Consider the following 23,620-nt stretch of genomic DNA (forward strand, 5'->3'; position numbering starts at 1 on the left):
CTCCGCGGCCGCACGGACCGGAGTGACGTCACGGCGTGACGTCATACCACCGTGACGCCAGCCCCGCCCCCGCCCCCGCCCCCCGGGCCCAGCGCGCGCGCACGCCCTAAGCCCCGCCCCTCTCCCTCCGCCGGCTGCCAATCAGCGGGGCAGGAAGCGGGACGTGGCCAATCAGCGTCGGGTGGGGGCGGGGCGGGCAGGGAGCACTGGGAGCAGGTACGGGACGGGCGGGGCTGTGGTGGGAGGGGGTGCGGGGGGCTATGGGGGCTATGGGGGCTATGGGGGCTATGGGGGTACGGGGCGCAGGGGGCTGTGGGGTGCAGGGGGACCACCGGGGACCGTGGGACCACGGGGTCTGGGGGGGCTGCAGGGGACTGGGTGGGCTGTGGGGTGCAGGGGGGGTATGGTGGGGTTATGGGATCCTGTGGTCGCTATAGGGGCCTGGGTGGGCTATAGAGGGCAGGGGGGCTGTAGGGACTGCGGGGCCGTGGGGTGCAGGGGGCTACAGGGGGCTGGGTGGGCTACAGAGTGCAGGGCTCTGTGGGGTGCAGGGGGGCTGTGGGGGACTGTGGGGTCCTGGGGTCCGGGAGGGCTACAAGGGACTGAGTATGCCATGGGGTGCAGGGGGGCTATAGGGGGCTGTGGGGCCGTGGGGTGCAGGGGGGCTATAGGGGACTGTGGGGCTATAGAGTGCACGGGGGCTGTAGGTGGCTTATGGGGCGCAAGTGGGCTGCAGGATGCCGGGGGTCTATAGGGGGCTGGGTGCAGTGGGCTGTGGGGTGCAAGGGGCCGTGCAGCCAGGGCAAGGGCTCTGTGGGGCACCGGGCAGGGCAGCATTGCCGCTCCCTGCCCCCCGCGCTGGGACCCTGGGTTTGGGGCCGGCGGGCGTCCCCCCGCCAGCGGTGCGGGGCCGGCGGGTGACGCTGCCGTGCCCCAGCCATGGCGGGGCTGTGGGACGCGGCGCTGCGCGGTGAGGCGGCCGTGCGCCGGGCGGCCCTGGCGGCGGTGGATGCGGCGCTGCTGGAGGGCGTGCTGATGCGCACCGAGGCCGAGCCCAACGCCTCCGATGTAAGCCTGGCCTCCCCCCGGCCTCCCCCGGCCTCTCCTGGCCTCCCCCGGCCTCCAAACCCACGCAGCCTCGCGCCGGGTGGGCCTCGGCTGGTTATGGGGGGACGGCCGGGATCGGGGTGGCACTGCCTCCGCTCCCCGCACAGGTGGTGAGCTACGCGCCCTTCACGCTGCTGCCCTCGGCCGTGCCCAGCGCCCTGTTCCGGCAAGCGTACGCCGTGCAGCAGGACTTCAACCTGCTGGTGGACGCCATCAGCCAGGACGGGGAGTTCCTGGAGCGCGCTCTGGCCAGGTAACGCTTTGTGCTTAACTGTGTTTAACGAGGTACGTTAATTGGGAAGTGTTTGTCACCCTCCAGGCGTCCCTGCCTTCCATCCGCCTCCGTCTTTCGAGCTGAGGGGTGTGGTGTGCGCTCCTGCCCTCAGCAGGCACCCTCTCCTTTCTGCTTTGTTTGTCCTCACATAACTCCGTCAGTCTTGGGGTCTCCCTGGGCCAGCAGTTGTTTTTTTGGGGTCTCTTTGGGCCAGCAGTTCCTTTCGCTTTGCCAGTGTCTGAGCCTTGTGGCTTCTCGCTCAGGAGCATGCTGGCGCCAGGGCTTTGAATTCAAGTTGCCGGAGGCTTTTTCGAGTCCTGGACTTGGGAGCCTGCTTTGGCCTCATTTTGCCTCTGCCGGTGGCCAGCCGAGCCCCGCAAAGCGCTCTGCACCGCGGTGTGTGGGCTTTGGAGACGGGCAGGTCGGGGCGATCCAGCGAAGCTCTTGTAGTCTGGTTCCTCTCCCATATCCGCAGACTTCTGCTGTATTTCTTTTCTTTTGCTTGTTTCTTCTCTACCCTGCGAGCTGACGTTCCCTCTGCACAGAGGGGCTTTTCGAGGCGCTCGGTTACACCGCGGGGCTCAGCCTGGCCGCTGCCCCGCGGGCTGTGCTGGGGAACGTCCCCGGCAGGGCGTCTGCTGGACTGATTTTCTCGTTCCCCCGGCGAGGGGGCTGACATTGTCCTGCTGTTCCTCCAGCACTATCAAGGTCGACGACTTCACGGCCCGGCTCTTCAGGATCCACCTGCAGGTTCTGGAGGAAGGACTGGCGCAGGTAGTGCGCGGGGACTCGTGGCTGCTCGGGACCCGCAGGGCACCGGGGCTGTGCCTGCCGCAGGCTCCACGAAGCCCCGCACCCCCAGGCTCGCCTTGTGTGGGTGTTGGTCAGTGCGAGAGCGGCCAGATCTGCCTCGGGAGGGTCTTGGGGCCCGGCCGCCGCAAGGGCGTGTGGTCAGAGGCAGCAGGAGAACGGTGGGGCTGGCCCGGAGGTGGGCGCGGGTCCCACTTCACCCCTCCTCCCCGCCTCAGTCCGTGTTTTTAGGCATAAACCGCTCCGATTACATGTTCGACTGCGGGGCGCCCGGGGCACCAGCGCTGAAGCAGATCGAGATAAACACCATCGCCGCCAGCTTCGGCGGCCTGGCCTCCCGCACTGCCGCCGTGCACGGGTGAGGGAGCGGCCGCGGCCCCGTGCCCCAGCCCGGCCCCGCGGGGCTGCCCGCGGCCAGGCACTGGGAGCCGCTCTCGTTCCACAGGCGGGTGCTCAAGGAGCTGGGGATGGCCGAGGAGGCGTCGCGGCTGCTGCCCAACAACCCCTCCGAGGGGCTGGCTTCGGGCATTGCCAAGGCGTGGGAGCTGTACGGCTCGCGGAGGTGAGGAGCCCGTCTTGGCTTTACATCCGTGCGTTGTGGACGGTGCCTGTCGGGGTAACGGCCCCGCGCAGAGCTCAGCTTCCTCCTGCCTTCCCCTCTGTGCACGTGCCCAGCGTGTGGCAATCACGCGGGATCCGTCCTGCTCCCCGTGCCAGCCCGCGGAAATGCTGGAGGAGGCTCGGGGGAGCCGGGCGGGAAGCCTGGATCACAGAGATCAGTGGGTGGGGGTCCCGGGGTCTCTGGGTTTAACGGTGTTCTGGGTGTCTCTTCTAGCGCTGTGGTGATGTTCCTGGTGGAGGAGGTCCAAAGGAATATCTTTGATCAGCGATGTGTGGAAAATGAGCTATGGAACAGGTAAAGCAGAGTCCGTCGGCTTCTTACGTGGTCACCTACCCGAGGGTGAAGCCAGAACATGTCACGGTTTCCGAGGCTGTGAGGGGGCGCGCCTCGGTGGGTAACGGGGCAGCCTCTACCCTGGACTTCCCTCCGGGGTCTCTTCAGCCTTCCTTTGCCGGCCTCCCGCCTAGCCTCAGCGCCCACCTTCGTCTTCACCCGAACCTCCCAGAGCCCCTCGCTGGCTCTTTGCTGGAAGCACCGGCGGCCTCCAAAGCCTCTGGTGTCCGGGGCTGGTTCCTTGCTGATGGGGTCCCCACGCAGTCCCCAGAGCGCGCTGGGACTAGCAGTCCCGTGGGCCAGCCAGCAAGGAGCAGAGCGGGGGTAATGGGGTCCTGCTTGCTCTAGCTTGGGACTGGCCAGAGGGTCTTTCGTAAAAGCTTCATTAACGGAGCTTCCAGCCCGCTGTGGAGGATCTGTGCAGAGTAAGCAGGTCTGTGGGGCGAAGGGCTGCAGAAGGGGGGGGTTGAGGAGCTCGAGCCCCGAGGCTGAGCCGGGGAGAACCCCGGCCCCACCAGCAGTGGGGTCTGCGGCGCCACACTGCCGCTGTGTGGAGGACGATAAAAGGCGCTCCCAGGGAGCACAACGCCTGCTGCTGCTGGCTGGGAAGCCGGCAGTGAGCGACTCTGTCCGGTAGGGATAAAAAAGCAGGCTGTTGGCTTCCAGCAGAAACGCTTCAGGAGGTGAAAGGGGAACGCAGGCGTTTCGGCACATGCTCTGCTTCCTGCGGCGTTTGGCCTGGGGATGCGGGTTGGGTGCGGGCAGCAGGAGCTGCTGTGACCCGCCTGCTCCGCGGGGTGCGTGCCGAGGTGCTTGGTGAAGGGGCAGCAGCTCCTTGCTGGTTCCACCTGAGCTTTCCTCCTCGAGTGCCTCCGTGCCCAGCCTGGTGTGTGACCGTCCTGCTCCTCTTTTAGGAACATTCGGGTCATCAGGAAGCGCTTCCGAGACGTGTTTGAGAAGGGCTCCCTGGACGAAGCCAGGAGGCTGTATATGTGAGTACGAGCTGTGTGCGCGCCTGGCTCTGTGCTGGCACTCAGGGTTGTGCCTGGCAGCGTTCAGTCGCAGCCAGTGACAGTTCTGAGTGTAAATAGCGGTGTTCTGAGAATGTGCTGCTTCTCCGTGCTCCAGCCTGCTGCTGCTAATTCCCCTTAGAGCTGAATTGATTTTGTTTTCACTGTGCTAGGATTTTGCACACACACATCAGTCCCTTACAGCTGGAAACCCCATTTCCCTCCTCCAAACCGCAGCCTCCTGAGCTCTGCATGGTCTCCTCTTCCTCCACGTACACGCAGCGAGAAACCCTGGCTCTTTCAGAGGTTTCCTCCAAGACGCTTCCTGTTGAGCCTCCACGTGATGCCCTGCCGGCAGCAGGGCTGGGTTACCCGTGCTCGAGGAGGAAGCACTGCGCGTCCTTGCGGCCTCCCTTGGCTCTGAGCGTGCTCAGGACCTCACCCTGCGGAGGGCTGCCCGTGCCGGCAGCTGATCCCAGGCGTGTCGCTCGTCCCGTTCCCAGGCTAACGTGCTTGGAGCCGCATGAGGAAGATTGGTTGCCTGCCAATATTTTTCCTCTTGTTAGCTGTTTTTTTTTTATTTTTTTTTCCATGCTCTGACCTTTGGCACCTCTGCCATGTTTAACGAACGAACGTTTGTCATCACCAGACAGTTAAGGGGAAAGTATCTGCAGATACTTCCTCCAGAGCATCCTGTCTCGCTGTGAATGCCGTTATGTCGTGCTGCCTGGCTGTGGCAGCGTCTGTGCTGCTTTCCCTGCCCGTGCTCCACTGCTGAGGCTCGTGTGCGTGGTACCACGGCTGCCTGGCAGGCTGCTCTGGGGCAGGTTGCTGTGTCCTGCCTGGAATCGCCATCCAGGAAGGATCCCGTCCCCACCTCAGCTGCAAGAATGCAAGGCTACTAAAAAATGAGGTTCTCGCCTCCCTCCTGGGCTGGGTGCCTGAATTATTGAGACGTTGGTTAGGGCAGAGGCCTGGCGCCAGCTCCCCGTGCCTCAGGCTGGTGCGCCCTCGAGGAGGAGCAGAGCAGCTCGGGAGGCCAAGCAGAAGGGGCAAACACCGTCTGAGCCCTGGCAGCCCCCTTGGTGGCTGCTGGCTCTGATGGCTGCTGCTTTCTGTTCCAGGGATGGCCAGGAGGTAGCAGTGGTGTACTACAGAGAGGGCTACGTGCCGAAAAACTACGATCAGCAGGTCAGCACCCACTGCTTGCTCCCAGAAGCTCTGTGGCAGTGCCAGAGGGTTTGGAACACCCTGTGGTCCTGCCCCAGGCGGGTCAGTCCCACCCAAGTGGCTTTGGGAAGCTGACACACCTTTGCTGCTCATGCAATGCTCCTGTAATAAGAAAAAGGAGTGGATTTCTTCTCCAGTCGCCACGTGTGTGGTCACCCCCCCGTCTGCAGCACTGAGTTGTGGCTGTGTGATACGGGTTAACACGGATTAGCGCCTGCTTAAAGAGTTTAGGCTTGAACTACAAATAATTTTCTGTCCTCGATTGTGCACTGGGACTATTGGCTGCAGGTGGTAATAACGCATGGCAGATCATGCTGTTGGCTGAAAACACCAGCGCTGGACGAGCTGGGGAGGGGAGCGCAAGGGAAGGCAATGGAGCAGCCTGGCTGTGCTGCTCCCCGGGGCTGTGGCAGACCCACGTGTGCCGCTCTGTCTCCAGCACGCCATTGCCGTCCCTGCCAGGCAGGGCTTCTCTGTCTGTCAAAAACTGAAGAGGAAGGAGGAGAGAGAACCTGGCTCTGATGGGCCGGTCGCTCTCCCTCTCTCTCAGAACTGGGAGGCGCGGTTGCTGCTGGAGAGGTCGAGGGCAGTGAAGTGCCCCGACATCGCCACCCAGCTGGCCGGCACCAAGAAGGTGCAGCAGGAGCTGAGCCGGCCGGGGACCCTGGAGAAGCTGCTGCCCGGCCGCACTGAGGCCATTGCTCGCATCCGAGCCACGTTCGCCGGGCTCTACTCACTGGACATGGTGAGCGGGGCGGGAGCGAGGGTGCAGGCGCTCTTGGCATGCGTGGCGCTCCTCCTTGGTTAAGAAACACGAGGGGCTTTGCTGTGGCCTCGGGAGCCTGGTGGTCCTGCTCACAGCAGGCCATCAAGGAGCTCCTGCTCCTCCCTGATGCATTGCTGTTGCCTTCTTTCCTGCCAGGGTGAAGAGGGTGACAAGATAGCTGCTACGGCTATCGCCAACCCCGACCAGTTTGTGCTGAAGCCGCAGCGGGAGGGCGGAGGTATGAGCTGCAGTGGGGTCTTGGTGTGGCTCAGGGCTCGGACAGCCTGTAGCTGCTTTGGCCATGGGGACAGGTCACAGCGGGGAGGGAGCGCTGCTCCGGGTCCCAGACCTGGGGGGGAAACACGGGCAGCACGTGCAGAGCAAGCACTGCATCTGCTTTCGCTGCTGGGGCAAACGGCTGCTGCTGCGCTGGGGGGCGCCTGACCTGCCCGTCCTGTGCTCAGGGAACAACCTCTATGGCGAGGAGCTCAGGCAGGTTCTGGAGAAGATCAAAGACAGCCCTGAAAGAACCTCCTACATCCTGATGGATAAGATACAGCCACAGCCAACAAGGAATTACTTGCTGAGGGCTCACAGTCCCCTAAAAGCATCCGAGTGCATCTCAGAGCTTGGTATCTTCGGTGTTTATGTCAGGTAAGAAATCAGCTCGTGGTACGGGGCGGTTTGTGTCCCTGCTGCAGGGGAACATCTTCCCTCGGCTGCCTGAGCCCAGCAGCAGGGCAGGTGTCCCGGGGAAGGGAGGGGACAGCAGTGGCTGTTCGGCCTCTGTACCTGCCAGCAGCTTTCTGAGCTCTGCATTCAGCCACAGAGCCGGTGGTTACTGGTGTGAACTGGAGTGTCCCATCCCTGGTCACTCGGGGGACCTCCTGGGACCTGCATGCCGCTGTATGCTTTTCGGGCCAGCTCAGAAATCTTGTAAGGCTTAACGTGGTTGTGCCCAACCCTGAATAGCTGCCGCTTTTGTTTAAAACTCTCGGGCCCACAGAAATGTTTCCATAGGTTGTAGATTAAAGCTCTCGTGCAATTTAAAACAAAAGCGCTCTGGCAGCACATGCAGCCCAACGTTGCTCGCGGGCAGAGCAATCCAGCTGCAGTGCCCTAGCCAAGAACGGGAACATGGCTCAAATTGTCCCGGATGGTGGAAATGCCGTGGGCTTTCTGCTCCAGCGCTCTCCAGCTGCTCTCCTCTTTGCAGGCAGGGCAAGGAGCTGGTGATGAACGAGGCGGCCGGCCACCTCCTGCGGACAAAGGCAGTGGAGCACGCGGACGGTGGGGTGGCGGCCGGGGTGGCTGTGCTGGACACCCCCTACCTGGTGTGAACGCCGCGCTGTGCTGCGCCCAGGGCCGAGCTGCTTTCCTCAGGGTGCACTTACCGGGGGGGGACAGGCTGGGGCCGGCCCTGGGCTGTGCACGGGGTGGGGGGTGTCCCCTTGGGGTCTGCTGCAGGGCCGGAGGGTGGCCCTGCCCTGCCCCAAACTTGCGCTGGTCCCGGGTTCGTGCCGCACTGTCTGCAGGCACCGAAACCCAAAGCCCAGGGAAGGGGAGGAGGAAGGTGAAGGTGCGAGGAGCAGCCTTCAGCTGTGGGACGCGTGGCCCCTTGTGCCTCCCCTCCCTCTGCCTTGCTGCTTCCATGGCGAAGGTCGGAGACCAGCTCTGCCTGGCCCCTGCCCCTCCAGCCCTGGCTCAGGCGCTGCTGCTCAGAATTCCACCTTCCCCTGTGTCTGAGCATCTTCGTGGCTCCTGCGCAGCAGCCGGCTGCCCTGGTTTAACTTTGCCAAGCTTCCATCACAGCCAACACGTTCGCTTGGCTTCACTGTGGGACCATCACCGGTGGCGAGACACATCTCTCCCTCCGGGTTGCCTGACTCAATGGGAACAGCGCGGGCGCTCCAGCCCCCAGGCTCGTGCCGCTCCCTCCAGCACACCCCTCTTCCCCCCCCGGCCCTTCCTCAGCCGAGGAGGTGCACTGGTAAAGCAGCCTGAGCTCTGCTGTTTCAGTGGCACCTGTAAAGCCACTGCTCCTGAGGAACGACCTCGCTGGCTGCGCGGCCACCCAGCTCATCGGGGTGCTTCCGTCAGTCACTAACCTGGCACTTTGCAGTGGTTCAGTTCTGTGGCTAATCCCACAACTCCCACGTCGGGGTTCATGTTGGGGGGGCTGATTACCCCCAAACGGAGATTAAAACGTACGTTCAATCTGAACACCGGTCTGGGGGCAGTTCTGTCTGACAGGAGCCGTGGGAAGCAGGTGCCCAGCTCGTTGCAGGGTGCCCAGAGCATTGGGGTGAGGGCCTTTTGTGTCCTTGGGGTTACAGCTGGAGGAGTCTGTCACTGCCGGCTGTATTGTAGATGGCACAGCTGCCCCCAGCTGGGCAGGCACCCACGCAGCTGAGCTGTGCCTGGGGCTCCAGGTGAAGCTGTTGGGGCTGCTGGGGGCTCTGGGCCCTGCTCAGACAACCCCTATCTCCTCCCAGCAATTTTAGTCAAGGTGGTTGAACTCACTGCTGGGACTCAAGGGAGCTGATTCTGTTTGACATGACCCCTGCGAAGCCCAGTTTGATCCAAAAAGCCCTACTGGCAGCTGCGAGCTCGCTGGAGCCCCTCAGCATCTCGTTATCCTTCTGTTCTCCCACCTGGCAGGAGCCAGGCTCAGCCTTTAAGCAGCTCCTGGGCCAGGCCTGGCTTTTGGGCAGCTGCACAGCTGTGCACAGACCTTACACAAACCTTTATTGCAGGGGCAGTTTTTGCTCTGCTCGGTGCAAGTCTGCACAGCTCTGTGTTGGAGATGTGTCCTGGCACCCAGCGCTGCAGCTCCAGCCCAGCAGAAGCAGCTGCTGGCGTGGGGTGATTGCTCTCCAGGAGGAAAGACCTTCGCCTGGGTCTGTGGGCTTGCGGTTTGCTGGAGCAACGCACAGCAAGAGCACAAGGTTAGCAGCAGCTGGGAGAGGCAGGATGCAAGCACTGGAGCTTCCCTGAGCTGCTGGAGGCAGCTGCCTGGGAAGGCTGAGCTGAAGGTGAGGCTGGGGACCGTGGTGCAGAGGCTGCTGCCTGTCACTGTGCCCAGGTGAAGCCCCGGGCTGCTGTGAGGGAGCAGCAGCTGTCGGCAGTGCCGCACCCCCTGGCTGCTCGCAGCACGTGCTTTCTCCCAGGCATTGCTCCCGCACCCAGCCTGCATGCAGGGGCTGCTGACAGGCGGGTGGCACAGCCTCGTGCTTTCCCTGCACCGTGGTAGAGCGATGATGGCTGGAGACCCGTGAGAAGCCAAGGCTCAGGCTCCGGCCCTGGAGCTTCTGCCCTCTGCCCAGGGCAGGGGACAGCACAGCCAGCCCCAGCCTTCATCACCTACCCCTGTACAGCCCCGAGCCCAGGAGAGCTGCCAGGGGCCAGCCCTGGTGCAGGGCCCTGCCCCGCGATGCTCCTGGCTTCCAGGGCACTCCCTGCCTATGGCCCTGAGGTCCAAAAGCACCCTCTGACCACACCAGCCTCCCCCCAGACCAGCACCTACAACCCCCACACATGCTCTAAGTCTGCTTCCCTTTTGTTTCCTTGCATTTTATTCCATTTTGCATAGAATTCTAGCTGTCTCCAGCCAAAATTACGTAGCAGACCGATAGTAACATAGGAGGAGGGCAGATGTAGGAATTCTTGTCAAAGAGGTGGCACAGAGCAGTAGGTGGCACACGGGACACACGACTGACATTACAGATCACAGACAAGTACCATGCCGGTGGGAGCAGCAGGTAAGAAATGAGGCTTGGACAACAGCCCTCAGAGCACCTGCAACACCCCTGAGCCTTGGAAGAGCCACCTCCTCCTTTCCAGCCCAGCCAAAAGTCAGCTCAGTTTACAGGCAGGCTGGGGTGGCATTTGCTAAACAGCTGTTGCAGCAAGATTTAAAGCCCATTTCTCCTTTGGTTTGAGTATAGGAATTCCAACAGCTCACGTGAATTTCTTTACAGACAGTACAAGGAAGTAGCTCCCAGCTCAGCCCACGGCTGGGGGTCAGTGTGAGCGATTTGAAGAGGAAAGGGTGGCTGTGGCAGTACCCGGGTGATGCTCAGACTCGGGAGCTGGAGGTGTTTTCTCTCATCATCCTAAAGCCATGTCAGATTAAAGCAAAAGATGGCTTTAAACATTTTTTTTTCCCCTGATGAAAAATCACCTAGGACTGACACAGCCTTGTGTGCCTTGGGTTCTTTGCTGTAGCAGGGGTCACAGTGCACTGTAACCCAGACGTGGTTTGCTTGCAGTGGGATAGGTGCCTGGGGACAGCTTTGTGCCCCTGCCTGCTTTGGTATCAGCAGCACCCACCCCTGCCTGGGCTGTGCTGCCTCGGCCAGGCTGAGCCCACAGCTGGTGGCAGCAGCGCTCCATGGAGCACGTCTGATCACGCCCCCTTCCTCTGGCTCCTTATTTCCACAGCCAGAGCAAAGGAGCCAAGGCTGTGAAAAAATAAACCAGATGACACCATGCCGTTAGACAGAGCAGATCTTGGTACAAGAGAGCTTTAACTCTCTTTATAAACTTTATAAAGTCCCCCTAAAGCACAGAGCTCCCTCAAGCCTTGCCTCACTCCCTTTCAGGCTAGGGGACCTCCACTAGCAACCAGCTTGGACAGTGGATGCAAGACTAAAACTCAGTTGTAGTTATGATGTGAAAGTGTTTTTAAGTCCTTCCTCAGCTCACAGCAGTCTGAGAAGAAAAGGAAGCTTACTCCGTATGTGGGCAGTAGCAGATGAACTTCCCTTGTCTGCCAGCGTTGAGTAACTCCAGTACCACTTCCCCTACAATCCCCCAGTTCCTCCCCACTGAGGGGAAGACACCAGGGCCCCTCAACTACATAAAGTTAATAATTAACACCCCATCTCCCCTCCCAAAAAGAACAAAATAAAAATAAATCAAGAACAAGGTGATGAAAAACAGAGGAGCACAAGTCCCTGCGTGAACGAGGCCGAACCTCAGGCGGACGATTCCCACCTGCGACACAACACGCGTGCTCCTCCAAGGCATGGGCACGCCCACGAGATGCTGCCTCTCCGGGGCCAGCCTTCCCTTCGTCTCTAATATTTGTACATTCGATTCAACAGGTGAAGGTTTCTTTCCCAGGGCAGACAGTGGTTATTTGAGGGACCTGCTCATCAGGATACCGCTGCTGCTACAGCTCATGCTGCTACAGTTTAGTGTCGCATCTGCTGTTGAAAAGATGGTTTATGATGCCTGGGTTTGCCAAGGTGGAGATGTCCCCCACATCTCTGTCATTTTTGGCAATCTTCCTTAATATCCGTCGGGTGATCTTCCCTGTAGAAACAGCCACAAAAGGAAAGCAGGACTCAGGATCTCTTCAGCAGCCCTAGCAGAAGTCGGTGCCCAAACCCACAGCATCCCGCTTGCCCCGGGGTTTCTCCCCGTGGATCTGAGTAGCCTCAGACAAGCAGTTTCGGGATAATTCCCTTCCACTGGCAGAACTGCTCAGTCCTCCCCAGCACAGTAACTGGACCCCTTACCTGACCGGGTTTTGGGCAGGCTGGGGGCATACTGGATGTAATCTGGCGTTGCTATCGGTCCAATTTTTTCCCGGACTAGGGAGAAAGAGGGGTGAAGGGAGAGAAAAAAATATTTTAATTGTAGGTGCAAGGAGATCCCACATATCCCTTTCAGGCAGGATGACTGAGCTCAGACACCCAGAGCACAGCTCCCAGGGGAGCCCGGCGCTCACACAGGGCAGGGCCCAGGGCTGCTGCACCCCAGCCTCAGAGCTGTGGGAAGGGGCAGCAAGGCCTGCAGTGCCAACAGGGGTGCAGCACATCTTCCCAAAGGCAGCAACACTCCTGTTTTCATTCCCTCAATTTTCAAGAGCCCTCTGTAATGGCCGTAGTAATCGCTGTTACCATTTTGACAGAGCACTGATTCACTACTGGATTGCTGCAGAGATGAAACTCCCGTGGATGCATTTCTTGCAGTCCTTTGTGGCAATGTAAGAGCTGCCTCGAGCCCAGAGCACAAACCACCAGAGCCCCACCCTAGGCGGGGAAGTATTTAACTATGGCAGTGGGGGACAGCGGACTGGATTTGAAACAGTTTGCATGAACCCCGTAACCTCAGTCTGCCCTGCTTTGCACACCCACAGCAGGAGCACGCTGGCCTGAGGACTGCACTACAGCTGATGTTCAAATGCTGCCTGCACCTCCCGGCTGCAGGAGACAGGCTTGCAAACGTGCCCCTTTCCCACCCAAAGTAACCAAGCAGCTCTGTGCAAGTCCCAACCCACCAGGGAGAGCCACGGGAGCCATGCCCACAGCTGCAAACAACAACCCGTTGGCTACCCCAGTCCTCGGCGCGGCCGCCAGCTCCCGAAAGGCAGAGATGGCATCACATGAGCAGCCAAAGGCCGGCAGAACTAATTTTAGTCTTTGCCAGCCGTGCTCTCTAATCAGAGGGGGCACCTTGTCACAGTTGTCCATGCTGCATTCCCCAGACCACACGCACCCTTAAGCGCCCAAGCCCTTAACCCCTCCACTGCCTACCCAGCACCGCCCTCCCTCTCCCTGCTACACAGCCTCCCAGACGTTTGGCTGTTCCTACCTTGTTTTTTCAGCTCATCTGCCAGGTTCTTGGTGAACTCGTGGCCATCCTTCAGGGTCACGAAGCAGTAGAGACATTCCCCTTTCAGGGGGTGCGGGTGGCTGACCACCGCAGCCTCAGAGACGGCGGCGTGCCCAAGCAAGGCTGACTCCACCTCCGCAGTGCTCAGCAAGTGGCCTGGAAGGAGAACGGCAGTGCTTCGCAGAGCTGCGTGGGGCTGGGGGCCTGCAGCCTCCCAGCAGCTGGCAGGAGGAGCTCTGCAAGCCCAAAAGGCCCCGAACTGGAGGTTTGAGAGGTCGGGTTCCTGTTCCTTGAGAAAACATCTGGAGAAACTCATTTCAGCAGTGCAGTGGTTGGGCTGCCCCAGAAGGCTGCCAGGCATCACTCCCAGGAGGACAGGCTGCAGAGCAAGGCGCCCCCCCCGGCTGTTCTCCCTCCCATCTTCAGGTTTCTTTCTTTAACAGGTCTGTGAATTGTCTCTGGCCGCAGGATTAAACAAAGCACAGGCTGAGAGGGAGCTGGATTTGGAGGGAAAACTGTCTCTGGGGACACAGCACTGAGCGGTTTGATGCAGTTTTGCTGTTAGCCCTACCTGGAGCTACAGCCTGGATCAGAGACTGCAAGGTCCTGCCCTCCCTGACTGAGATTCCCCATGGCCCCACATGCTCCGACACAGAAGCACGTATGCTGGTTGAGGACCTCCTCTAAGAGATTACAGAAGGCTCCCTCCCTCCAGTGCGCCGTGTCTGGAGGCATTAAACCACAGTCACCAAGTTTCAGGCTTGTCTGACTTGTGGACAGGTTGCTGGGCAGGCTCACAGAGGCAGAGCTGTCCCCCATAAAAGCAAGGTGGCTCTTTAACTAGCGTCACAAAGCACACCGGCTCCCACTGAAGACAAAAGTTGTTCTTACCAGAAACATTCAACATGTCATCAATTCGCCCTGTGATCCAGTAATAGCCATCTTTATCTCTCCTGCAGCCTAAAAATAACCAGAAATGACAGCGTGAAGAAGCAGTGCCAGTCCTCAGAGCAACCGATAAGGGATCCTAAGGCCAGGGCACTGCAAGATTTTAATTGCTGTCCTCAGGCCTCTGCACCCACACGCCGCCCAGACCCCCTTACCGTCGCCTGTCACGTAGTACCCAGGGAACTTCTTGAAGTAGGTGGTTTCAAATTGCTGGTGGTTTCCATACAGTGTGCGCATTATTCCTGGCCAGGGCTGCTTAAATACCTACAAGGAGAAATGCAAACCTGAGTCACTGGGAGCAAAACCAACTCTTAACCAAGCCAGCTCTCGGCCTCTGCTGTTGGTCAGTGTTTCTAAATCTAATTCAACCATCAGTGGCCAGCAAGTTCAGTTCCCACGCTGCTCCAGGGCTTGTCGAGCTTAACATAACCCTTCTGCGGCTCCTGGGGACATGGAGGAAACCACCTCACTGAGGAGCTCTTCCAAAGGCTAAGGTAATACACGCTGCTTTCTACCTCCCCCAGGGATTTTATGAACTATTTCTTTTGTAAGGAGAGGGAAAATAACCTGGTCTTTCCAGTGCTGTGCAGCTACAGAGATGCTGCAGAGGCAGCCCTGAGCGATGACGCTCAGCTGCTGCCCTGTGCTAATCTATTGGGAAAGTCTCTCCACACTTGGCATAAGGAAAGGAGCTTGGCTGACAAGTTGTTCCCTTCCTCCTGCCTTGCCTGTGTGTGCAAGTGTTTTCATGGATCAGTTGAACAGCTTGTTCACAGCACAGAACTGCCAGTGAAGGGCAGCTCCTGCCACCCAAAGGGTGCCTTGTTTGGGCCCAGGGTAAGCAGAGAGGTGCTTACGGTACCGGGAACGTCCTGGAGCTGGTGGGGGCAGACAAGGGGAGGGTGGGGGAGATCAGCCCCTCTTTACCAGGTAGCCTTCTGCTTCTCCTTCCAGCTCTTCCCCCGACTCATTCACGATGGCAGGGACCACGCCGAAGAAGGGAAACGTCTGCCACGGGGACCAGACAGCAAGGAGACAGGGTGGTGAGCCCAGGCACTGTAACGTGCTAACTAGAGGGAGTGGGGATCCTTCCCTCCAGGGAGGAAGGGAAGTACTCACAGCAGAGCCTGGCTTCATGGGGGTGGCAGCAGGGAGAGATGTCAGCATGTGGCCACCCTGTAAAGGGAGGCAAAAAGGAATGAGTCTAGGTGATGCCAACCTGCTGGGGAGGATACAGCAGGGGACAGGGAGCCCATGTTTGGGCATAAAGCTTTGGAGATGCTGGAGAAAACAGAGAGAACAGGGTTCAGAGCAGACCTTGGCAGGGAACCTTTTGAGGTCTCCCCATGGACTCTCTGAGGCCCTGAGAGAGAAGGGGAACCAACACTTGCAGGCTACACCAGCCACTATAGGAGTAAGCTCCTGGGCAAGCAAAACAACTAGTCCCCACAGCAGCACAGAAATATCACAGCAAACCTGCCGAGACACCCTGCTGCCTGCCGGAAGCACAAGGGAAAGAGAAGTCCCAGAGACACCCAGGTGAGGACTCACCGTCTCTGTCTGCCAGAACGTGTCCACAATGGGACACCTCTCTTCTCCCACCACACGGTAGTACCACAGCCAGGCTTCGGGGTTGATGGGCTCCCCAACGGTCCCCAGCACCTTCAGAGTCTTCCTGCTGTGCCTGCAGAGAGGAGGGGGCTCGCAGGGGCTCAGCAGGCCACGGAGGGAAGCAGCTGTGAGCCTACGGCACTGCAGAGCCTGCAGGAATCCCTGGGCCTCCCTAACGTATCTGGGGTTCAGCCCCTTCTCTGCCCTCACCCGTGGGGGAAGAGGGGAAACCTGTGGTTTTGGTGTCTGCAAGATCCCACTTGGCTCTGCTCCTTCCCTTCCCTTGGCCAAGTTGCAGCACAGAGGGGCTATCGGCCCAGCTCACCTCCGTGAGCTTTGGGTGGGGAGCAGGGAAAAGCCGCAGCCTCCAAGCTGATCCGCAGCTTGGAAAAGAGAAAGAAGAGCCTGTTCTGGAGCGCCATGCTGAAGGGAGGGCTGGGGGCAAAGCAACACAGCCTGCAAGCTGCTGGGTTGAAGGCAAAAGGTCCTGGTTTGTTCAGAAAGCGCAGTGGGGAAGCCGCTGCTCTGAGAGGAAGCTACGCCAGAGCCAGGGGCCCCCATGCCAGCGGGGACTGACTCACTTTTTAACGGGCTCCTCCCCGTGCTTCATCAGCAGCCGGATGGCTGTGGGTGCTGTGTAGAACTTGGTCACCTTGTACTTGTCAACAATGCTCCACATTCGCCCGATGTCCGGGTAGGTGGGGACACCTTCAAACTGAGCGAGAGAGGGCAGTGACACAGCTGATCCTTGCTGCTCCCTCCCAGCGACCTGAGGCACCTTCTCGAGCACGAGCAGCTGAGAACAGCTGGACCCCAGCAGTGTCCTTAGAGGCATGCCAGGGGCACCATGCGTGAAACCAGTCCAGCTCAGGACTCTTTGTACTGCTACCTCAGGATGGATTTAGCACCTTCCTGGTGCTGGTGTCCTAGCAATTGTCCCCCAAAACACCCTACCAGCAAGGGCAGCTGGGTGGCTCTCACAGTGATGCGGTCCCATCAGCCCAAATGACACTGCCTGTATCACATGGCACAGGTGATCGGTCCGAACAGAGTGAGGGAACCACAACCAAAAGCACCCAGAACCCTACTAAGAAGGGTTCTCCCAGCATGACATTTCCCTGTTTGCATTTCCTCACGGGAGTCTCGGACACAGGCCTCTGGTTCCCGATTTGTACGCTGCCAAAGGAGATAGAGGCACAGGAATTAAATGCAGATTGCCAGATCCACCTCAGATGTCAATAACATCACTCCCTGGCTCCTGGTCCAGCTTTCACGTTAGTTTGCAGCAACCCTGGCACCCCAGTACACAAGGCCTGCATTTCTAAGGGAAAGAAACACGGGAGCATTTACAAAACTAACCACCCAGCCGCCACGCAGAGCCTAGCACTCCCCAGCACCACTGGGAAGCCACCCACATCTTCCCTGGGGACTGCCAGCTCTCTGTGCAGAGCACAGCGCACTGTGACGTGGCAGACAGCGTGGTGGGGCTTTGCACGAGGGAGAACAGCACGTCCTGCTGCATTACCACAGAGCAACGCAGGGACGCAGCTCAGCGCCACCACCTCTAACTCCTTGGAGTCGGGCCCCCAGAGGCTGCCCAGCACTTACTAACACGCTAGTCGCCCCGTTCGCCAGGGGTCCGTAGGTGAGGTAGGAATGGCCCGTTATCCACCCGATGTCAGCCGTGCACCAGTACACATCCTCAGGCTGGTAATCGAAGACGTACTTAAAGGAGGTGGCAGCATACAGCATGTATCCGCCCACGGTGTGCAGCACGCCCTGCGGGGAGAAGGCACAGCGCCGTCAGGGCGAGCTCCACCAAGGCCCCCATCCTCGCGGGCCGAGCTGAGCACCACTGGTCCTCTGAGCTCCAAGAGCAGCTGAGCAGGACAACCAGCAGAGCCCCTCCACAGCTCCTCTGCCCACCAGGCCCCCCCGGCACACCCCTCGCTGTTTCCCAGCACCGAGGGGTTGCTATAACTCAGCATTACAGGCGAGGCATACCTTGGGTTTCCCCGTGGAGCCGCTGGTGTAGAGGATGAAGAGTTTGTCCTCCGAGTCACACCACTCGGGCTCGCACTCCGTGCTGGCACCGCTCACCAGCTCATGCCACCACATGTCTGTGCCTGGATTCCAGGGGGTCTGAGAAAAGCACAAGATTAGGAACAGCCCTGGCCCGAAAAGCAGAGAGAGGGGACAAGGGGGCTTCAGCCCCAACCTTGTCACCCCTCTTGGCCCAGAGTACTCACAGCATGGCCTCTGCCCACAGCTGCTTGCTGCAAACCATGCATCGGAGCTGCAACTCCCACTCCGGCAGCTCCTTTCTCAGCCTGCAGCCAGCAAGGAAAACCTTTAAACGTTGTCTGGCTGCGAGACTTGAAGCGGATTTTCCGAACCATTGGCAACACAAACAAACCCCTCTCAGGAGCGGCCAGGAGAGGTGCTGCAGCTCCAGCTGCTCTGCGCTTCTGCAGCAAACAGGCCCTCTCCTGCCTCCGAGCTGCAGTCAGACAGCGAAGCAGCGAGCCTCAGCACACCGCGCACCCACTGGTGGCCCCCGGTCCCGGCCACCTGGCAGCGACCCCCATGGCAGCGCGACCGGAGACCAACAGAAACACATCAGGCTCATACCGTTTGGCCCTGCAGCCCAGAAAATCTGTTACATCGAGATTTTAAGCTAGTTACCCTGAGGAGAAGTGACTGCTCTGACAGGGAAACACCCAGCAGCAGCTGCCCAAAGGTGCCAGAGCTGCAATGGGGCTACCAGCACCCATGGGTGACAGGCAGAGGTCACCCTGAGAGCCGCGCTGGCTGGCTCCGTCTCCGGGATGGCACGGTTCAGTGCAAGACCCGAATCCACCTGACCTTCTCTCCTTTCCCTGGAGGAGCCTGGGGACAGCCGCACGGGCAGCGCTCCTCAGCCTGCGAGCAGACCCCCGCTTCGCGCACCTCCGCGAGGCCAGGCACGCTGACCCCGAGCCTCGCAGCACCAGGAGGCCAGCTCACAGCTGGGACACATCTCCAGGAAGAGCAAGGGTCCGTGGTGTGGGACAGCCCGTGCACGGCCCCCAGGCTGCCCCTCGGACAAGACCGCCCCACAAGCGGACAGGGCTGGAAGGTGCCTTTGGTCCAAGAGGCAGAAACGCAAACAGGAGGATGTCACCCCAGCAAAGCAGGATGGAAACGTGGGTAAAGGGAACTTCTGGTCCTCAGCAGTGAGCTGGATCCCAGCGGCTCCGAGCTGCAGGCTGCACGAAGCAGCCTGAGGGCAGCAAGTGCCAGTGCTGCAAGTCTTGCACCCCAAAATCCCCTCGGCTGGAGCATCTCTGTGCAGAGAGCAGCCACGGGGTGGCACAGCGACTCTCTGCATCCCCAAAGCTGTGCGTGCACCGTTTGGAGGCGCTGGGATCCCACAGCCACATGGCAGCGGTGGTCAGCGTGCGGCTCCTGCGCACGTGGTGCAGGAACACCAGCTGCTCCGGCCCTTCGCTGACAGCACAGCATAGCTGAGGCCATTGGGAAAGCTCTCACGGATCCCCGGGGCACCTGTTTGGGTTTTCTTTACCTGGGAGAGAAGTTTCCACGCCTCCGGCGCATCAGCAAGCTCCCAGCAAGGCACCACGGCACACACTCCCAAGCTCAGCTCGCAGCGGCCCAGCAGTCACCTTCCGGCACCCCTCCCTCAAGGCCCCCTCAGCTTTAGCACCGAACTTCCACCGCCCCACGGAGCGGGTCAGAGCTGCAGCACAGCACGCAGCCCCTGGAACCAGGCCTGCCCGACAGCTCCCAAACCAGGGGGCCCAGCAGGACGTGCTGCCTCTCCCCGACCCAGTTAAGCTGTCAGGGTAAAAAGGAAGGAGACCCAGAGCTGAGGGATGGAGCAGAGACAAAGGTGCCTGCCGTCTGAGAGCTGCCCTGCACACCTGAGCTGGGCAAGCCGGGCTGCCCTGATCTAGGTAGGTTTTTAGGTAACTAGAGCTCGATAGAGCCAGGCCAGGAGCCAGCACTCTCCGGAGGCATCCCACTGGGGCAGTCAGCGAGGCCCTGGGGCGGCTGATGCTGAGGGCCCCCAGCAGAACTGGGGAACACCTGAGCCTCCAACAGCACGCGGCGATGCTGATCAGTAACAGCCCATCCCAGCACGCAAGCCCGGGCTCTCCGGGTGCTCCAGCAGAGCACCCGTGCTGGCGGGCCTGCGCTTGCTTTACGTGGGGCCCTGAGGCTGCAGCTCCTCGGCCGGGACGAGCAGAGTCCAGGCCCTGGAGCCCCAGGCTTCCTGCCCCCAGCACACCGCCAGGGCCGGGGAGCTGCACGTGACTCCTGCCAGCCTTGCGACGAAGGGAAGCACATTGCGAGAACTGCTTTTAGAGGGAAAGGGGTAAAACGTCATCCCAGAGCTGGCAGCAAGTCCCAGTGGTTCTGCACTTCACCTTGCCAGCACGCTCACGTGCGTTCAGGTGGCTTTACAGAAGCAGATTTGCTTCTGGCAGCAAAGTCGGTGCCACTAACCCCAGGCTGTGCCGCACGGCCTTCGTGAAAGAAAACAAGGGGGCTGGACTGCTCCCGGTGAAGAGGAAACAGAAGGCAGGCGAGCAGCCCTGCACACACGCACCTCCTCACCCTCTGCTTCTCCTTCCAGAGGCTGTCAGAGCCCCCGCAGTGCCCCGACCGCCCTCATTCATCGCTCCCGTGCCGCTGGGCAGAGGGAGGCAGAGCCCGGTGACTGCAGCCAAGCAGCGAGTGAGATCTATCGCTAACATGCAACTGCTGGCAACCCGATTAGGGGGGCACGTGTGGCCACGCAGAGCCGGAGTGGTTAGAAAGGTGGAGGGCTGGAGAGGGGAGGTGCTGAGGGGAGAAAGGCAGAGCTGTGCGTAAATACCTTGGGATGGAGTCTCTGTGAGCTCTCAGCCTTTTTTTCCTGTTAAAAATCCACAAAGAGGGTGTGAAAGTTGAGAAGCGGAGGATCCAGACCAGGCTTTGCAGGCAAGGAGTTGGAAAATCGGCCTGGCAGGCTGGAGAGGGCACGGCCCCAGCACCCAGGCCAGGAGAAGCGCTCTAAGCAGCACCCTTACCACTTCCATCACCTTCCCTAGGTACCCCGTCACCTCCAGGCAGGTCTCGGGGCCAGCTGGGTACAGAAGCACAGGGCAGGCACGCAGCCCCCTAACAGCGTTACACAGGCAAACGAACAGTAAAAGTGCACTCACGGGGGAGGGCGATCTTTATTAAAGTGTCTGAACAAGAACAGCAGCAAGACCCAGAGGGTAACAACAGGCAGCCCTGCTCCTGCCTCCGCCGGGAGGCCGCTCAGTAGCCTCAGATCACCAAAAGCAGCAGCAGCGCGGGGGCTGGCTGCGCCGCAGCTTCCCAGCTGGGTAAGCACAACAAATGCCGGCCTGCTCCCGCCTTCCCACCCCTTTGCAGCTCCCCTCTCCTAGCGAGAGGAGGGGCAAGGCAGACCAGCGTAATACGGCCAGGCTGGCAAACAGTGAGCGACACCCCAATAAAATCAACACAGCTGAACAAGCAAAGTCAACTGAAAGACACTTCATCTGCTGGGCTTGTGCCAGGGTGTGCAGGGACCTTCCCTTTGAAGGCAGAGCCCAAAGCTCAAACGCGTCCCCCACCCACAGCCCATCTCTGGGCAAGCGCCAGCCTGCACGGGCCGTATCCCAGCACCTAGGGACAACTCGATGCACTGCTGTGAATTAATTACCAAACATTTAGGAATTGCCAAACATTTAGGGACAGAAGACAATGCCACGCGACACGGAGCACGCTGTTAGTGCTGGGTGGTGATGGGAGGATGAAGGCAGTACCTGGCTGCCAGGTGCAGCAGGGCTGAGCCCAGCCCCAGGAGCTCAGCAGGATGCCACGGCTCCTGACACCTTCTCCTCCTTCCACCCCCATCTAGCCACATGTCTCTGGCCCACATCCTTTCATCTGGTTTCAGTTGCGAGGGAAAGCCCCAGCCCCAACAGCTGACACAGTTCCTGTGCCAGCTACACAGTGACTGCATTATTCCCAGCTTACGATTGTTACCGTGGGGCCTGGGCTCAGGCCCCAAGAACAAATCTTCTCTCTCCCGTTCCCACCGTCACAGCTACAGTGCAGGAAGTCATTGCTCCTTGCACAAAAGGGGAGATAGACACAGGATTAAAATGGGAGAGTCCTTCACTGGACAGAGGAAAGCACCATCTTGTCCTCGTCCTAACAGCATCCAGCCTGGGGAAGCTGCGCCCTGCTGTGCTTTCAGGGATCCCGCAGGTTGGCGGCTAGTGATGGTGTTAAAGAAAGCTGCAGGGAAGGGATCTTGGGGAAGACAAAGGAACCCTTCTTCATACCACTCACAACGCAACAACAGCAAGCAGGGAGAAAGCAGGAACAGGAGTCAGAAAACAGGAGCATCCAGGGGAGCTCTACAGTGGTTTCACACCGAGCGATTTGCTGGGCTCTGACTTACAGAAGAGAAAACGCCCCCAGCCCCAGCCCCCAGGAGCATACCTGTACGTCCTGGCACAGCCTTTTGAGAGGGGGAGACTTGCTGCACGTCCCGTCCACTGCTATCTCTTCCCTCCCCATGTGCTTCACCACAATGCACTTTTTCAAAGGGGAGCCCCTGTAAAGGGAAAGGGGCCATCAGCTCAGGCTGCTCCAGCTAAGCCTGCCCTTCGGGGGTTTTATGGGCTGCACTGAAAGCAGAGCAGAGGCCCTGAGCTGCGTTTCTTAAGCATCATATGCTGCCCGTGTGCCCACACTGTCAGCAATGTCAACAACATTTTTCTACAAATTTGTTGCTTTTATTCTACCTTACCAAGCCAGGAACACTTCGCCTGCTAAACAAAAGGTTACAAACAAGTCATTACCAATGCCTGTCTTCCCCCATCCCAACCCCCAGGGAACGCTATCTGTTATCGTGACCTGCATCTCTTGCCAATGAAGAAGGGAGAGCAATCAGAAGAGGAAGCTTTGGTGTGGAAGTGTAAGGATCTAGGTGTGGTCTCCAGTGTGCCAGGCTTACAGATGCGGTCACTGTCAAAGTCATTTCACCCTGTTTATTTCCCTTTCAGTAAAGTGTGATGGTATCTGCCTGCCTGTGACGTACCAGTATTTCAGCAAAGACCTTTTTAAAATGGAGCAGCTTAACCACGCACCTGTGCGCAGCCAGGCACTGATCCTAAGCACACGTTGGTGCATGCCAATTGAAGTGCTGCTTCCTGTTACACAGCCATTTCCCAGAGCTGAAATAGTTCTGTTTTATTTCATTATTGTAGAACAAGTGGTTTTTAGGCAAGATTTAAGCCACATCTCAGCATGTACCACAGCGTTGTGTCAGACCACGCACACTGTGTACAGAGGTGTGTTATTCCCTCCCGCTCTACAAGCTGCTGCTACAGCACTGGGAGATCTGCCACGGGTTGCAGGGATTTGGGATTATACAGTACATCTCCAGCAAATCCTCCCATCCAACACGCGGGCCTCCAGGTCTGAATGGACAAGAGCAAAGTTTAAAGAAAATATTTTTAAGACAAGGTAGTTGAACTGCGTGTTACTTTTGAAAGGCTTACTGCAGCTTGTGTCAGACCTGCTCCAGTCTGCCAATCTACAAAAGTTTCCATTCCCAGTTGTGCGGGAGCAGATTCCAATAAATGCCCTTCTCACAAAGGAATCTGAACTTACTTGTCTTTACATTTCTGGAGGGCTTCGTCTGCAATCTGCTTCAAGTTGACCAGCTTGTCTCCTCGATAAAAGGCATCTACAAAACAGTAAGGAAAACTTGAGAGAGGCTCCTCAGCCAAGGCAGCCTGGGACAGCTAGAAACGACAGGCAGCTTCACGAGGACAGAGCAGAACTCATGCACCAGAGGGAGGGAAAGACGACAAGCAGCTGATGGGAAAGGTTTCCTAATATATCCCTTTGGTCTAGAGAAAAGGATGCCAAGAGAAATGGTGAAATTCTTTCCCTGGGAGAGGTTCAGATTTGACCCGACAAGGCTCTTGGGGATATCCTGGGGGAACAATCCAATGTGGCCAGAACGCAGATTGTAAAGTTTAGCGGGTCCTTTCCATGCCATGGATCTATTAATAGTAACAGCACTGTCTCAGAAAACAGCTGTGGAAAACGCAGTGGGCTTACATGCAAACACCACCACTTTCCGTATTCTTTGCTTTACAAGTTTGGGAGTTGAGATAGGAATTTCCTTGAAACCGGGAAGGGAGGGAATCCTCATATTTGGACTGCCCCATAAATGATACATCTTGCAAACATCTGGCTTATTTTGG

General features: G+C 59.1%; 2 protein-coding genes across 5 annotated transcripts in view; one reads left to right on the top strand and one right to left on the bottom strand.

Moving 5' to 3' along the window:
• Positions 1 to 197: 197 nt before the first annotated feature.
• GSS (glutathione synthetase) lies at positions 198 to 8,375 on the top strand. Its single transcript, XM_066978414.1, has 13 exons — positions 198 to 216; positions 938 to 1,068; positions 1,215 to 1,360; positions 2,080 to 2,155; positions 2,410 to 2,549; positions 2,637 to 2,753; positions 3,027 to 3,107; positions 4,061 to 4,138; positions 5,281 to 5,347; positions 5,937 to 6,131; positions 6,309 to 6,390; positions 6,617 to 6,806; positions 7,369 to 8,375. Exons 2-13 carry the CDS (start codon positions 940 to 942, stop codon positions 7,490 to 7,492), a joined length of 1,425 nt encoding a protein of 474 aa, XP_066834515.1. The 5' UTR covers positions 198 to 216; positions 938 to 939; the 3' UTR covers positions 7,493 to 8,375.
• A 1,334-nt stretch (positions 8,376 to 9,709) lies between these two features.
• The window catches only part of ACSS2 (acyl-CoA synthetase short chain family member 2), a 33,999-nt gene continuing 20,088 nt past the window's right edge, over positions 9,710 to 23,620 (bottom strand). For 3 of the 4 annotated variants that reach the window (XM_048080695.2, XM_048080693.2, XM_066978412.1), the window contains 14 exons: positions 23,019 to 23,094; positions 21,843 to 21,957; positions 20,218 to 20,256; positions 17,340 to 17,477; positions 16,944 to 17,114; positions 15,917 to 16,050; positions 15,276 to 15,408; positions 14,844 to 14,900; positions 14,652 to 14,732; positions 13,880 to 13,988; positions 13,668 to 13,736; positions 12,756 to 12,932; positions 11,678 to 11,752; positions 9,710 to 11,471 (listed from right to left, as the gene is read on the bottom strand). In XM_048080695.2, the coding sequence (XP_047936652.2) occupies positions 11,344 to 11,471; positions 11,678 to 11,752; positions 12,756 to 12,932; positions 13,668 to 13,736; positions 13,880 to 13,988; positions 14,652 to 14,732; positions 14,844 to 14,900; positions 15,276 to 15,408; positions 15,917 to 16,050; positions 16,944 to 17,114; positions 17,340 to 17,477; positions 20,218 to 20,256; positions 21,843 to 21,957; positions 23,019 to 23,094 (1,502 nt within the window). In that variant the 3' untranslated portion in view covers positions 9,710 to 11,343. The remainder of the gene's footprint in view (positions 11,472 to 11,677; positions 11,753 to 12,755; positions 12,933 to 13,667; positions 13,737 to 13,879; positions 13,989 to 14,651; positions 14,733 to 14,843; positions 14,901 to 15,275; positions 15,409 to 15,916; positions 16,051 to 16,943; positions 17,115 to 17,339; positions 17,478 to 20,217; positions 20,257 to 21,842; positions 21,958 to 23,018; positions 23,095 to 23,620) is intronic. The other variant, XM_048080694.2, reaches the window with a different exon arrangement.

Source organism: Anser cygnoides, chromosome 16 (assembly GCF_040182565.1).
Source record: "Anser cygnoides isolate HZ-2024a breed goose chromosome 16, Taihu_goose_T2T_genome, whole genome shotgun sequence".
Classification (NCBI taxonomy): domain Eukaryota; kingdom Metazoa; phylum Chordata; class Aves; order Anseriformes; family Anatidae; genus Anser; species Anser cygnoides.

Bases quoted from the DNA above. Each gene is read 5' to 3' on its own strand.
- GSS (XM_066978414.1), top strand. From the start codon at position 940: ATGGCGGGGCTGTGGGACGCGGCGCTGCGCGGTGAGGCGGCCGTGCGC. The intron at 2,754-3,026 runs GTGAGGAGCCCG...TGTCTCTTCTAG, and splicing joins GAGCTGTACGGCTCGCGGAG to CGCTGTGGTGATGTTCCTGG. The intron at 5,348-5,936 runs GTCAGCACCCAC...CCTCTCTCTCAG, and splicing joins CGAAAAACTACGATCAGCAG to AACTGGGAGGCGCGGTTGCT.